Source organism: Schistocerca serialis, chromosome 6 (assembly GCF_023864345.2).
Source record: "Schistocerca serialis cubense isolate TAMUIC-IGC-003099 chromosome 6, iqSchSeri2.2, whole genome shotgun sequence".
Lineage (NCBI taxonomy): Eukaryota > Metazoa > Arthropoda > Insecta > Orthoptera > Acrididae > Schistocerca > Schistocerca serialis.
Genome location: NC_064643.1, coordinates 330,054,688 through 330,069,502, shown reverse-complemented (window position 1 = coordinate 330,069,502; position 14,815 = coordinate 330,054,688). Strand labels below are relative to the sequence as shown.

General features: G+C 45.1%; 1 protein-coding gene across 5 annotated transcripts in view; it reads left to right on the top strand.

The window, feature by feature from the left end:
* LOC126483790 (E3 ubiquitin-protein ligase Topors) overlaps nucleotides 1-14,815 on the top strand; it is a 109,348-nt gene that overhangs the window by 14,302 nt on the left and 80,231 nt on the right. For all 5 annotated transcript variants that reach the window (XM_050106955.1, XM_050106952.1, XM_050106953.1 and 2 more), the window contains one exon: nucleotides 278-515. In XM_050106955.1, coding sequence (XP_049962912.1) covers nucleotides 279-515 — 237 coding nt within the window. In that variant the 5' untranslated portion in view covers nucleotide 278. The remainder of the gene's footprint in view (nucleotides 1-277; nucleotides 516-14,815) is intronic.

The following is a 14,815-nucleotide window of genomic DNA, read 5'->3' as shown; positions in this document are numbered from 1 at the left end:
ATGTTTCATTCTTTCTTTCTGTCTTAATCTCTCTTCCTGTTACTTCCTTTCCTTCACTTCAACTGAAATCAGTAGCCCCGTTTGAGTTATAGTTGTCGTGTGTGTGTGTGTGTGTGTGTGTGTGTGTCTGGCACATGCGCACATTTAAAAACTTGTATTTCATTATTAAGTGTTAATGATATTGTTTATTTGTGAGGAATAAGTTTTATTTAAATTATTAAATTTTCGACAATATTAGTTATGAATTATATAACTAAATCTATTATTTTTGAAATAGGATGGACAGGGAAACTTGCAGTACCCCACTAACTGTTCATGGAACAGTTAGTCCAAAGTCACCTTCACGCTCGCTCACAGGAAGTCCAGTGGATGACAAGACTTCTGTGTTAACACCTGTCGACCGTGCTTCACCGGAACCAAACTGTGCAATCTGTCTGGGAAAACTACAAAATAAATCCTTCACAAATAGTTGTTTGCACCAATACTGCTTCACGTGTCTACTGGAGTGGTCAAAGGTATTTATATTTACATTTCAGCCGGGATTTAAATTGGCCCAGTTTGGGTGCTTTATTTACATATATTAATCTTAAGACGCCTTATGATGTGATTTGCATTGAGAGGTTATGAACTGGGCTTGGCTACTCTCGATCTACTGGCTGCTACTCAGAACTGTACATTACAATTTCTTACTGTACTCTTATTTGCTTATTACTTTTAAGTTTGTAATTGAGCCAGGAGCTCCACTGTAATAGGCCTTACTGAGGTGTACCTTATGTCTGAAATAGTGTGTGTGTCTTCAAATTGCGAGTCCTGTTACTCTTAAACTCTAAAATGCTGCCTCTTGAAATACTGCTCAGACAAGAGATGTAATTATTTCTTGACATGGATTACTTCACGTCTGCAGCATCTCTGTGCTGAAATCTGTAAACTTTTATCACATCCCAGCTTTCTATTAAAGGATAGAAACTATTTCTCCTGATAGCAGTTATGTCTACTGGTACAATCGACGATGTAAGGGAACACCATATTTACAATGAATGTTTATATATTCGACGTAATGACCATTGTCATCAAGCCTTGGAGATGTGGCGTCGATTTGGTCAGTGTACATGCACAAACAACTACTACTTCTGAACAGTTCACAGTTCTAAACTAGCCAATAACAAATACTTTCACTATTGCCAACATATTTTCGGTGGTTGAGTAGAGTTTGGGTAATATGTCGATTTACCAGAAGTAATACATTATAGCGCATTATACCGCAAATCTCCACCCTTCAGTGAGTGGTGTGATCACACCTCTATTAAATAAATAACTAATTTGTTAGTTATAAACACCCTTTAGCATTGTAAAATTAAAATAGTAACATTTTGTCTCTCTTTATTTTATCAAGTTTAAAATCTTAAACTGGAAACTATTGGCGCATAGCATTTGTACGGAGTACCATTTTCATATAATTCAACTTGAATTAAGTCCAAAAGTATGAGAAAGTCATAATGTGACATAATTAAAACCTATTTATACATTCTCACTTTATTTGTACCTAGGACTAACCACAAAGAGAGCTGGTAAACCAGTTGCACATCTAATTTATACTTCAATTCTTTAGTCAAATGAGGATAAGAAATCATTATTTAACTAGGTTCATTGGACATCAAGTAAGTATCTTTCATATTACTATGTTAATGTTGCCTAACTTCATCCTGGAGCTACTTGTACGTGCACCACTACTCTGGCAATCTTATGAAAACAGGATTAAACATCCAGATAATGTAACTATTTCTGCAATGGAAGCTATTGAATGAATGTTATGCCACCCTCTACCCCAACGATCCCTCTCTGGGAGGTACTTCACTGGTTGCACCATAGGATGAAGATATGTGCCAATCCTACAGAACAGACACGACTGGCTTCACCTCCTCGGGCTCACGACATTTTTGTGAGTACTTGTGTGGTGAGCATGGGATTCCAAGCTGTTGCAGCATCTGCTTCCTTTCCTGTGGTGCTGTCTCTCATCTCTGGTTGTTCTTCCCTCTCTTACTCTTTCTCATGTTGGCAGTCTTTGATGTTGATCTGGCTATTTCCCCGATTCTGCCTTTCTTTCTTGAAATATTTGTTCATTCACCACCTTTACGCTGTAGGAATTTGTGGTCCCATTCTGAGTTTTACCTTCATTTTCCAAATTTTTCTGTTGTGTGGACCAACTGGGAAAGCATGCCTCAAGTAGCACATACTGCTTCTAGTGTTAGACATCATACATGCACAATGCCAGCTTAGGCTCTTATTTGCACTTCAAAGCCAACCCAGTGGCCAATCCGACATGGTGGGGTTGTTATGTACCCTTTTGGTTGAGTCTCCTGTCAACACAGTGATTGAACTGCTGATGCTTGAACTGCTACCTCCTTATGTATAGCAAGAAGTAGATGCCCTTCTTCCCGGAGCACCAGGACTCCCGGTGAGTAGGTGGCATCGGGCCAGACACTTCTCACATATAATGTACACTGCTGGCCACCGTAAATGCAACACCCTGAAGGAAGCATCCGAATCAAGTGAAATTTACACCATGGGTTTGCAGCGATGAGATATGCAACTGATTAGAATTTCAGCGCAGACGCACATCACGCGCGCCTGTGGCGCCACCTCATAGTGCCATTTAAGGCTTGGCGATTTCGACGAGTGTACGTTCGGCATGTGTGTTTACCTTGTGGTTGTTTCACAAGACGATCAGTTATGCCTCGTAGACAACAGCGAACGTCGTTTGATCAAGTATCAGAGTTCGAAAGAGGAAGGATAGTGGCTTACTGAGATTGTGGATTATCATACAGAGAAATCGCTAGTCGTGTTGGACGAAACCAAACAACTGTAATGCGGATATGTGACCGTTGGGTGCAGGAGGGTACGACGGACCGACGTGGTCAATCGCATTCACCTCGGTGCACCACTGCATGTGCTGATAGGCAAATTGTGCGCATGGCAGTGACGGATCGCTCAGTGACATCCCGAACCATTGCACAGCACATTGCGTCTGTAACGCATCATCCAGTGTCTGCGCGTACCATTCGACGCCGTTTCCAGCAGAGTGGTCTGTCCGCAAGACGTCCATTGCTTCGTCTACCATTGACGCAGAACCACAGACGTCTCCGTCGCCAATGGTCCCCCCAGGGGCTCAGCATTCATTTGCTGGGTACGGGCTTGGCGACCCCGGGGTTCCTGAGCTGGGGACTGGTAAGCGCCGCCCGTCCCCTGTCACCGTAACCTCTGAGCATGCTTCAGCGACCACCGTGCGGCGCGGCGGTGGAACGTTGTGTGTCTCAGGGAATGGGGATCTTGGCTTGACCGCCCGGATCGTGAGGATGGAATAAACCTCTATAAAAAACCCCTCAATCTCAAGGTGTGCTGCGCGCTGATGAGATGCATGGCTGTTGAGGTGGAACAGTCGATAGCGGGCAACCTCTGGGGAACCTGCCGCACCTCAGTTGTATTAGGCTTACCCAGGCATGCGGGGCTCTGTCTGGGCTGACGTTTCGCTCCCTAGCTGCTCGTGGGACGCACATGGCAACCACGTATTTCCCTTCACCAACTTCGCAATCAGTCAAGCGCATGAGGGAGGCTAGTCCTCCAGATATGCATATGGAAAAGAGTAACAGGGCTCATGGAGTCGTAAATGACAATGTTTTCATCGTGATTAAGAGGAAGGAGGGCTCATTTGAAAAAGTGTCTCCTTTCTACATACATAAAGGTTTAGAAGGACTCGCAGGTACACTGAAATCTATCAAACGCCTGAGGAATGGTACCCTGTTAGTTGAGACTACTAGGGCATCGCAAGTGGAGCTGCTTCGGAAGTCACCCAAGTTAGGCGAGTATGATATCACTGTCGAGTTGCACAATTCCCTCAACTCCAGTAAAGGCGTTGTCACCTGCCGTGATTTAATGGATATCGATGTCGACGAGCTGAAGCAAGAATGGGCAACACAGGGGATTGTAGACGTGGAACAAAGGACACGTAGAAATAATGGCGTCACGGAGAAATCTGCCACTTTCATTGTGACTTTCAATTCGCCTGTCTTACCTGAATACGTTCTGGCTGGTTTCCTCAGACTTAGGGTTCGGCCTTATATACCTAACCCTATGCGATGTTTCAAATGTCAGCGATTTGGCCATACGACAATGAGTTGTGGGGGTGAACCAACCTGCGGTATCTGTGGCAAGGCAGCTCATGAAGCTGGGACCAACTGCACATCTCCAGCGCTGTGTATAAACTGCTCTGGGAGCCATCCCGTCTGGAGCAGAGACTGCCCCGTCTTTGCGGAAGAACGAAAAATTCAGGAGATCAAGGTGACAAAGAGGCTACCTTATGTGGAAGCCAAAAAAGAGTACAGGGCTACAAAACCCACTGTCTTCGCCACGTCCTATGCCTCCTTGGTGCACAACCGTGCGTCGCGAGTCGACGCTTCGACGCAGACCATGTCCAGCGTCGCAGTATCCTCCACCAATACCTGTACCTGTGTTTGTACCTGCCAGAGCACTCCCACTAACGATATCGCTATTCAGGCTGCTCCGCCTGCACCCACCGCTATTGCAGAGACGGCTCCAGTGAAACCTTCGAAGGCCCTCCAGAAACAGAGTGCCTCTCCACTTCCCGCATCCCCAGCTTCCACAAAGAAAACGGGACCAGGGAAAGGGGCACGGCGTTTGACGTCACGCCTGCCAAAGGCACCATCGGATGTCGTCATGGCATCCCTGACTGATGAGGAGGACATCGTCATGGATTTTGATAACTCTTCCCCAGAACCTGGCAGCCCCTCTGCTGCCACTCGCTCTACAAGTGCCTCACCAGCGCGGCGCAAAGACAGGGGGAAATCTAAACCGAAACGTTGATATGGCTCCCATACTTCAGTGGAATCTGAATGGAGTCAGACCTCGCCTTGCAGAATTGCGGCTGTTAGTACAGGCAAACCCCATTTGCATCTCTTTGCAAGAGACACATTTTAAAGAGACTGACACGCCTGTGCTTACGGGATATCGCATGTACAGGCAAGACGACCTGACTGGTAATAGGGCTCAGGGTGGGGTGGCAGTGTTCATTAAGGACACATTCCACTCCTCACCTGTGACCTTAACCACGACGCTACAAGCGGTTGCAGCTCGGATCCTGGCCCAGGTTCATGTTACGGTGTGCTCCGTCTATTTACCACCCGCTGAGCTCATTGACAGTGAAGCCCTCGCACGGCTCATTGCTCAGCTACCCCGTCCCTTTCTCCTTTTAGGAGACTTTAATGCTCATAATGCATTATGGGGTTCCAACAAAACCTGCCCCAGAGGCCAGATGATTGAGCAGTTGCTCAGGACTTCCGACGTCATACTGCTGAACACAGGTCAGGCCACGCATTTTAGCACCGCTTCAGGTTCGTCTTCTGCCATAGACCTCTCTATTTGTTCGCCTGTGCTTGCGGACATTGCTCAGTGGGTCGTCGACGACGACCTTCATGGCAGCGACCATTACCCTATCTGGCTCCATCTGCCAGTTGAAATGGGTCGTGTCGCACAGCCGCCGAAATGGTTGTTCCGGAAGGGAAACTGGACGCTCTACCGGCAGTTGGCTGTTTTTGAACGGTGTGAAGGCGTCCAGGATTGGGTGGATCACATTACGGCGGTGATGCACCATGCCGCTGATGTATCCATACCAAAGTCAAAGGGAACACCTGTGAGGCAGCCTGTTCCTTGGTGGAATGACGACTGTCGTACCGCCATCAGAGACAGGCGGGCGGCTTTGAGGAGATTCCGTCGGTGCCCCACTGCTGCGCATCTGACAACTTTCCGGATAGCACGGGCGCGGGCGAGGAAAATCGTTCAGGAGAGTAAACGGAGGTCTTGGCGTGAGTTCCTGCACTCCATCAATAGGTCCACATCTTCAAGCAAAGTATGGGAAGCCATTAGGAGGATCTCAAGGCGATACTCTCGACCGCCACTAGCCGCTATACGTGAGCGGGGGTGTCTCCTAACATCTCCGAGAGACATCGCCCGGGCGTTGGCAGAATCTTTTCAAACTATTACGGCCGATTCTAGCCAGGACCCCGAATTTCTGCGCTATCGGGGTACACAGGAGAGGGCTGGTTTTGATTTCCGTTCACAGAACACTGAGGAATACAACCAGCCTTTCTCTTTGTGGGAGTTGGACTCTGCACTGTCCATATCTCGGGATACCGCACCTGGTCCAGACCTGATATCGTATAGCATGCTGCAGCAGTTGGATCTGCGGTCAAAGGAAGTCCTCCTTCAACTTTTTAATGAAATCTGGAAGACCGGCGACTTTCCTAGTTCGTGGAAAGAATCGATTTTAATTCCGCTTTTAAAACCAGGGAAGGATCGGACCGAACCCAGCAGCTACCGTAGCATTAGTCTCACGAGCTGCGTCGGAAAGACATTTGAGCGTATGGTCAATAGGCGCCTGGTGTGGGTTCTCGAATCTAGATCCTTACTTACCCGCTGCCAGTGTGGATTCAGGAGGTATCATTCCACCCTAGATAACCTGATCCTACTCGAAACAGCAATACAAGATGCTTTCCTCCGTAAGCAACACCTTATCGGGGTTTTCTTCGACCTGGAGAAGGCGTACGATACTACCTGGAGGCATACCATTTTGCGGCAGCTTTATGAGTGGGGTTTCCGTGGGCGTTTACCCACACTCATCCGATCCTTTCTGTCAGACAGGTATTTTATGTATAAGGTTGGGAATGTCCTGTCTGATCGTTTTAAGCAGGAGAACGGTGTCCCTCAAGGAAGTGTCCTCAGTGTGACAGCTTTCGCAATTGCCATCAATAGTATTGCGTCCACAGTGCACCGGCCCGTGCAGTGCTCCTTGTTTGTGGACGATTTCTCCATTTTCTGTGCGTCTTCCTCGTCACAGCTGCTACACGCCAATTACAGCTGACACTCGTGCGATTGGAGAAGTGGTCTAAGACCACGGGCTTTAAATTCTCTTTGGAGAAGACCATTTGTGTAGATTTTAACCGTTCCCGTTCTCTTTTTAACCTCCCTGTTTTAAAACTAGGAGACACTGTTCTCCCCTTTATGGAAAAAGTGAAATATCTCGGGCTTATTTTTGATGAGAAGCTCACATGGTTGCCACACTTAAAGGATCTAAAGGTCCGCTGTTTCAAGGCTTTAAACGTCCTTAGATGCGTCAGTCATAGATCCTGGGGCGCTGACAGGGCACGTCTGCTCCAACTTTATAAGGCCTTTGTGCGACCTCGACTGGAATACGGATGTCAAGCTTATGGCTCTGCAAGACCTTCCTACCTCAAAATGTTGGATGTGATTCACCATGAGGGTATTAGGCTTTCAACGGGGGCTTATCGCACGAGTCCGGTTGCTAGTCTGTGTGTCGAGGCGGGAGAGCCTCCGCTGTCCATTCGGCGTCTTCTCCTCGTGGTACGGCACGCGTACAGGACCAGGTCCACTCCTCTTTCATTGGCGTCCGACACTTTTTCCCAGCCGGCTCTGGCACGTCTCTTCCGCCACCGTCCGGCGGCGACAAAGCCGTTTGGCATCCGTGCAAAGGAGGGTCTCGAGTCGGTACACCTGGAGGGCATTAAGGTCCTCCACCAGGGATGGAGTAGGGGATCTCCCTGGCGACTACAAAGGCCAAGATTACTTCTTGATCTGGCTGCTTACAGGAAGTATTGTACCCCGGACCACCTTTTTAAAATTAAACTTACTGAGATTTTAGAACGCCATTCCGATTTTACTCCTGTTTACACGGATGGTTCTAAACAGGGGGATTTTATGGGCTGCTCTGCTGTGTTTCCCCATACTGTCCATCGGATAGGGCTCCCAGAGCAGTTCTCAGTTTACTACGCAGAACTGTTTGCCATTCTGCACGCATTAGAGCATATGCGCCGACATCGTGGCACGAAATTCATTATCTGCTCCGATTCACAAAGTGCTCTACACGCTCTTCAACAAATGTACCCTGCAGATTGGATGGTGCAAGAGGTGCAGGACGCACTCCTGCTCTTGCAACAGCAGGGTAAGGATGTGATTTTCTGCTGGGTTCCAGGGCACGTAGGGATTCCTGGAAATGAACTTGCAGATGCGGCTGCCAAGGAGGCTTGCTCCATCCCACCTCCTGCTCGCTGTTCCGCCCCCCTGCAGGCCATTATGTCTTTCGTGACTCGGAAGGTCATGCGTTGGTGGGAGGCTCAGTGGCTGGACGTGAGGGATAATAAGTTGCGAGCGGTGAAGGATTCTGTCCGACCGTGGCTCACCTCCTTCCGACAACGACGCGCTGAGGAAGTCGCCCTTACACGGCTTAGAATAGGACATTGTCCTTTGACTCATGGTTTTCTGTTACGTCGTGAGGAGCCACCAACGTGTCAGACATGTGGGGCACAGCTGTCGATACGGCATATTTTAACTGAGTGTGTTTTATATGCAGGTTTGAGGGAAGATTTCAGTTTCCCACAGGACCTACCCTCTCTTTTAACTAATAATGAGGCGAGTGTCACTAGAGTTTTACGTTTTTGTGTGTTGTCTGGCCTTCTTCCCAAAATATTGGGATTGAAGTCTTAATGTGCTGTCCAGTGGTTTGGTCACCCATTATTTGTAAGTGGTCACTCAGCCACCGTTACTTATTTTTCCCTGTTTGTACTGCTATTTTATTTTTAGTTTTATCTCCCTGTTTTGATGTGCTGTGTCCAATCTTGCAATTTGAACAATACCACTTCTCTCACGATTCGGCTCTGAATTGAACTTTTGGGAACGGGCGCTGATAACCTCGCTGTTGTGCGCCCTAAAACACTAATCATCATCATCTCATCATCGCCAATGGTGTGATGACAGACGGATGTGGACGGCAGAATGGAATGACGTCTTTACTGACGAGGCACGCTTCTGTCTGCAGCACCACGATGGTCGGATTCGAGTGTGGAGACACCGTAGAGAGAGGATGCTGGACAGCTGCATTATGCACCGCCACACTGGTCTTACACCGGGTATTATGGTATGGGGCCGTATTGGATATTACTCTCGCACACCTCTAGTACGCATTGCCGGTACTTTAAATAGCCGGCGCTACATATCCGAGGTGCTGGAGCCAGTTGTCCTTCCTTACCTTCAGGCCTCTGCCACAGCCATATTTCAACAGGATAATGCGTGACCACACATGGCACGTATTGTCCAAAGGTTCTTCGTCAATAACCAGATTGAATTGCTTCCCTGGCCGGCTCGCTCTCCGGATCTTTCGCCGATAGAAAACATGTGGTCCATGGTTGCTCAACGAGTGACCCAGATTACATCCCCAGCTGCCACACCAGATGATCTTTGGCAACGTGTGGAAGCTGCTTGGGCTGCTGTACCCCCAGGAACACATCCAACGTCTCTTTGACTCAATGCCGAGACGTGTGGCAGCGGTGATCTCCAACAATGGCGGCTACTCTGGCTACTGATGCTGGCAGGAACCACATGTCACAGACGTCTGTAAACATAATCATTTGATACTTGGTCAACATGTTATCTACAAAATAAATTTTGTTGTGCTACCTCTTGTCTTTCTTGGTGTTGCATTTACGGTGGCCAGCAGTGTATTAAAATTACACCAGAAATGACTGTTATGATCTGGCCATCTCATCAGACAGGTATAGAAATTTCAGTGCGAATAATTATAACTCTACTGCTTTGCTTGTCATGGTTACCCCGTGGGAAGAGGAACAAGCCAGTAATCTACAGGGTGTATACGACTTGGGACAACCGGGAGATCCGGGAAAAACCCGGGAATTTTTTCATCTGGGAGAAAACCGGGAAAAACCCGGGATATTTTTAGAATTCCGGGAATTTTTCATTGTTTTAGTTTTCAGTTAAATTTTTGTAATTTTGACTGGTAAGAACCGATACTCTAACAAAGGATATTACTGTATCCCGCTATTGCAGACTAATACTTCGACAATAAGACATAAACGAGAGAGAAAAAAACGAAGATAACTTAAATTGTAAAGAAAATGAGCCATATACAACAACGACACACAGTGCTCATGCAAGTGTCTGCCAATTGAAAACGTGTCAAAGGCTTTATGAACACTATGCAGTGCTTCACAACAACAAATTGCCTCCAATGAGCGTGAAGTCGCAACTGTTTACAGTCGATTTGCTTTAGCAGTTACACACGGGCTCATGCGCAGTTGAGTCACGTTTGAGTAGTAGATTCTCCCACTTCTGGCAACAGGAATGTGGCTGTTGGCTGTGCAAGGAGTCGCAGCAAGCAGCTAGATGCTACCGGGAAAAGGGGGCGCCAAATTCATATTCTTGAGGAAAAAAACTTGTTTCACAAAGCACCTAGCGTCCGGCGCACATTTGCCTATCGATTATTCATATGATTTTGAAACGCTTCTCTGTTGGTTTTTGACCAGTTTTGAACACATTTAAAGTTGATTTTTGAATGACTCGTAAGTTGACTTTTGAATGCATGCATAGTGTACGTGAAGCCTCTGTCAGGAGAATCCTCGTCGCATCTAGAAATAAACTTTCCACAGACAAAGGGGACGGGGCTATACGAGCTGAGGGAGTAAAACCTAATGGATGAATGCCAATCGCTGTCTGATTATGTGGTTGATTGGGTTTGCGAATGATCAGCATTGTTATAATTACTAGCGAAATCCATAGATTCAGACCACCAGAATGGAAATAAACAACTGACAGGAATAACAGGTGAGAAAGATTACGTATTATCTTCTCGATGTATCCAAGAAAATGAAATTTTGACAAAGATTTTGACCAGATCGTTACACTTGTAAGGACCAGTAGTACAGTTCCCGGCTAGCAGCCGCGTAAGTTCTATTCTGGAAGTAACGTGGAAAACGTGTTGTTCGAACACGTAATAATGCCTAACCGAAAAATAATCGCGGAACAACTAAACCTGTGATTCTGGCAGGGTTAGTGAAGTTAATCGGCAAACAAATTTTGACAATGGCAGGAATAGCTACAGATTTGGTGATGACAAGATCGTTTGTTAGAACGAGGAAGGAGAAGAAACAGGGACATCACACAAATTATGGAAGAATAAAACGATCCCAAATTTATATAAAAATTTCGTAATACTACTTTTCAGTCTCATGCTTGAGAAGCTGGTGCGTATGAATGAAATGTGAAACTATTTCCTAACTTAAAGCTTTTTGCTTTAGTAGGCCTAATGGGCATTTGATATTGGTACTTATTGGATTATATTCTGTCGTCTTATAAAAATGGCTATTTGTGCAAAAACAGTCTCGTTTATTTGGTGTGTTACAAAATTGCTGCCATATTAGAAAGGCCTATTTTGTTTTATTTAGCAGACAGTAACAAAATGGACGTAATCAGATCGAGAAAACACACCAGTCTTGGGTATTATTTGTATTAATAGCTTTTTCAGTATTAGATAGCGACATTTCGATTTTTCCTGTAGCAAAATGTTCGACGAACTTTTATGAGGTAATAGATTCTTTCGCAGAAAAGAAAGCACACCATGTAAAGTTGTAGCAAGATTAGAGAGAAAAAAATGCTAGGAGCTAAGGTTTGAAGAAATGTGTAATTTCTTGCTTATCTCTTGTCAGTATTGGTTTTAAATATATCCTTTATTTTATTTTAAGTCACACAAAACAGAAAGTTATTAACTAATAGGCAATAAAGAGTTCAGATTTTCTGAAGAGTTCTTGTTCTCTCGATTACAAATAATTCCATCCGCTATTAATGGCGAGATTTTTTTTAAAGAGGGGCAGGCTGTCAAACCGACCGACTGGGAGCAGGAGAGGCACCACAGGACATTTCAATTTCCACTCTCCTGAATATAGTTTGGACGTGCGGTAGAAAAATGATTTATGAAGAGGCGTGGCACTGCACTTTGGCATACTTAAGACCAAAAAATATGTCTTACATTTCCTTGAATACATACGTTTTATGTTTCAATCTTTTCAGAAAGATGTGCGCTACAAGATGAATTCGATTTTTTTTTTGTAATGACCCGGTTCGCAAACATCGTAGATTCGGGACTGATGCGCAGGGCAGTTGTAGTGGGTAGTCTCCACGTGACCTGTGTTTACATTAGTGATTTTGCTGTTTCCCCTTCGTTTACTCTGGCGTCAAATGAAAACAAAACGGATATCTGTGGCCGGGAGCTATCAAGTGAATTAAAACACATCACATAATTATGGAATGCTGAAATATGTCATTAGTTTCAGATTTTATTTTATTCCCACCTTTCTGACAGTCAAGCATTAATCGCCTTGCGGAACAATGAAGCTATTTTTGTCTGTTTGCTAGAGAAATTTGACTTTTGTTAACCTTTTCCGCAGAGGCAGTCAATGTATTTGAAACGGAATGTTTAATTCCACAATACTGGCTAGTTTCAACTGTTTGCTGCATTTCAAGTGCACGTTTTCATTTTCTAGCACATATGGCATTATGCCATAATAAAGAATCAAACATGATGTAATACAGTACTGGTGCACCAAGAAAATTTACATCCCGAAAACAACAGTGAATAGCTTAATATCAGGTCGAGGTCTACTTCATTGGGAATTTGGACATACGAATGTGCCCTTTAAGTATGCACTTTAAATGTGCACGTTTTAATACGGTTCACGAAATTCTGATGCTCTTGCAGTATCCTCTTATGTCTTCTTTCTTTTATGACATAATTTATGATCTTTCAGTGTTTTACACGGACATACATAAGGGCTTCCTACGTCATGATAGCTACCCAAGCGCGGTGTCGCCTGTTATCTGCGCTCTCTGGCAACTGCTGAAACGAATCTATTTCTAACAGGTCGTGGGAAAATATTGCGAATGGTGGTTTGAGAAGCGTTACTTTCAAAGTAAATATCCTTTTACGTTAGTTGAGCTATGTGCAAGAATGTACCATGAATTTATTAAATCACAGAGCGTTTGACTCTCTTTTAAAAATCTACTCTTTGACGATGAGCCATTTAGAAGAATTTCGAACCCTGAAGATCAGACATTTATGTCATTATTAAAAATTTTACAGGCACATTAGTGTGATATGTCTTAAAGCGTAACACGCGCAAAAAAGATCAACAGTATATGCGAAAGCTTAGCTTCTCTTGCAGCTTGAGACCAATATTATATGTGAAATCTTTGCTTTTCTTGTAGCAACACTATGTATATTAATTTAAACTATGAACTTTCCCTGTTTGTGTGTTCGTGCTACTTAAGAGTGATGTTGCTGTTGGCTGACTACATCACGTGTCCTATGCTCTGAATATTCGCTGTCATCGGCTGGCGAGATCACGTGACATGAGCTATGAACGGCTTACAAAAGCGCATCGAAATCTCGATTTCAATGATTCGGAAAGTAACAAGTGGTGTTTGGTGGAATTCCAATGTATGCTTTCGTAATACGAAAATACGCAGTGTACATGTTGCTGCACATCAAAGATATTTCCAAAATGTATCTTTTTCCCTGAGTTTTGTTTTCTAAAGTGCCGGGAAATTGTACGCTCGTGTATAAAACCATAACCATTCAAAGGATTGATAAGGGAAAATATACTGTCACCCGGGAGAAAGTGTATTTTTAACCGGGAAATCCGGGAAAAATCCGGGAATTTCTTTTCCTTGTCCACGTATACACCCTGTATCTAGGAGCAAAACAATTAACACAATACTTTATACTCAAACTGATGGGGATACTTTCACTGTGACAAAGCCTTTATTTTTTGTGGAACATATTGAAGGCAAATTAGGAGAAGTTGAGTCATTAGCCGTGCAGCGCTTCTAATGTTTACACTTTGGTCATATGTCCTTCCACTGCATGGTGGACCCAAAATGCAGTTACTGTTGATGATCACTCTACCAAGATAGTCCTTCTGAGTTCAATCACCTCTGTGTGTCATTTGTATGGAACATCATCCTCCTCATCCACTGGTTTGTCCGGTATTCAAGAAAGAAAAGAAAATAGAGGAATATAAATTTATTGATCGCCTATTGTATACTGAGTCAAGTAAAAAATACAGATGCTTACATTCTGCTGATATAATGGCCAATTACACGAAAGCCACACCCATCTCTCCCACTATGTCAATTTTTTCGAAATGTATGAAGAAGCTGCTGAACTACCTTTGCCCTACCGCCATGACTTTCTCGTCAGCAGATATGCATGCCATTTGTCATGCATGGCTACCCATCTGATGCCTCCTTCTTCGATGATTCCTTTGATCGCAAGTATGGGATGCGTCCTTCTTCTCTGTTACCACCTGGAGTTTGCTTTCGGCTCTTGCTCTGGCAGCTAAACTTCACACTCTCTGCCACTTTCCCAGTGGACATGAACCCATCACCACCTTGGCTTCATGTGGCGGCCCGTGTTAACCTTGGCCTTCATTCGCTTCCTAAGGACTCAAACTCCTGCCTTGCTCTATCACCTTCAGTTTCAAGATCTGCACACGAAATGTCACGATAGTACCTTTGCGTACACTGATGGTTCTTGGACTGACCATGGTGTTGGGTGTGCCTGTGTCATTGGTCATTGATATCAATGTTTTTCGGTATCAGCTTCCGGAACACTGCTCAGTATTTACAGCAGAGCTCTTCACCCTGTATCAAGCCACGCAGTACATCCTACAACACAGGCTTTTCAATTGCGTCATCTGCTCCTACTTTCTCAGTGCCCTTCAAAGCCTCTTTGTACTGTACATTACCCATCCCTTAATGCAGCAGGTCCAGGAAAGCTGTCACTTCCTCACTCTGGATGGAGCCACTGATGTGTATATGGGCTCCTAGTCATGTGGGTCCAACAGGAAACGAGCCTACTGAGGCTGCTGCCAAGGCTTCGTAC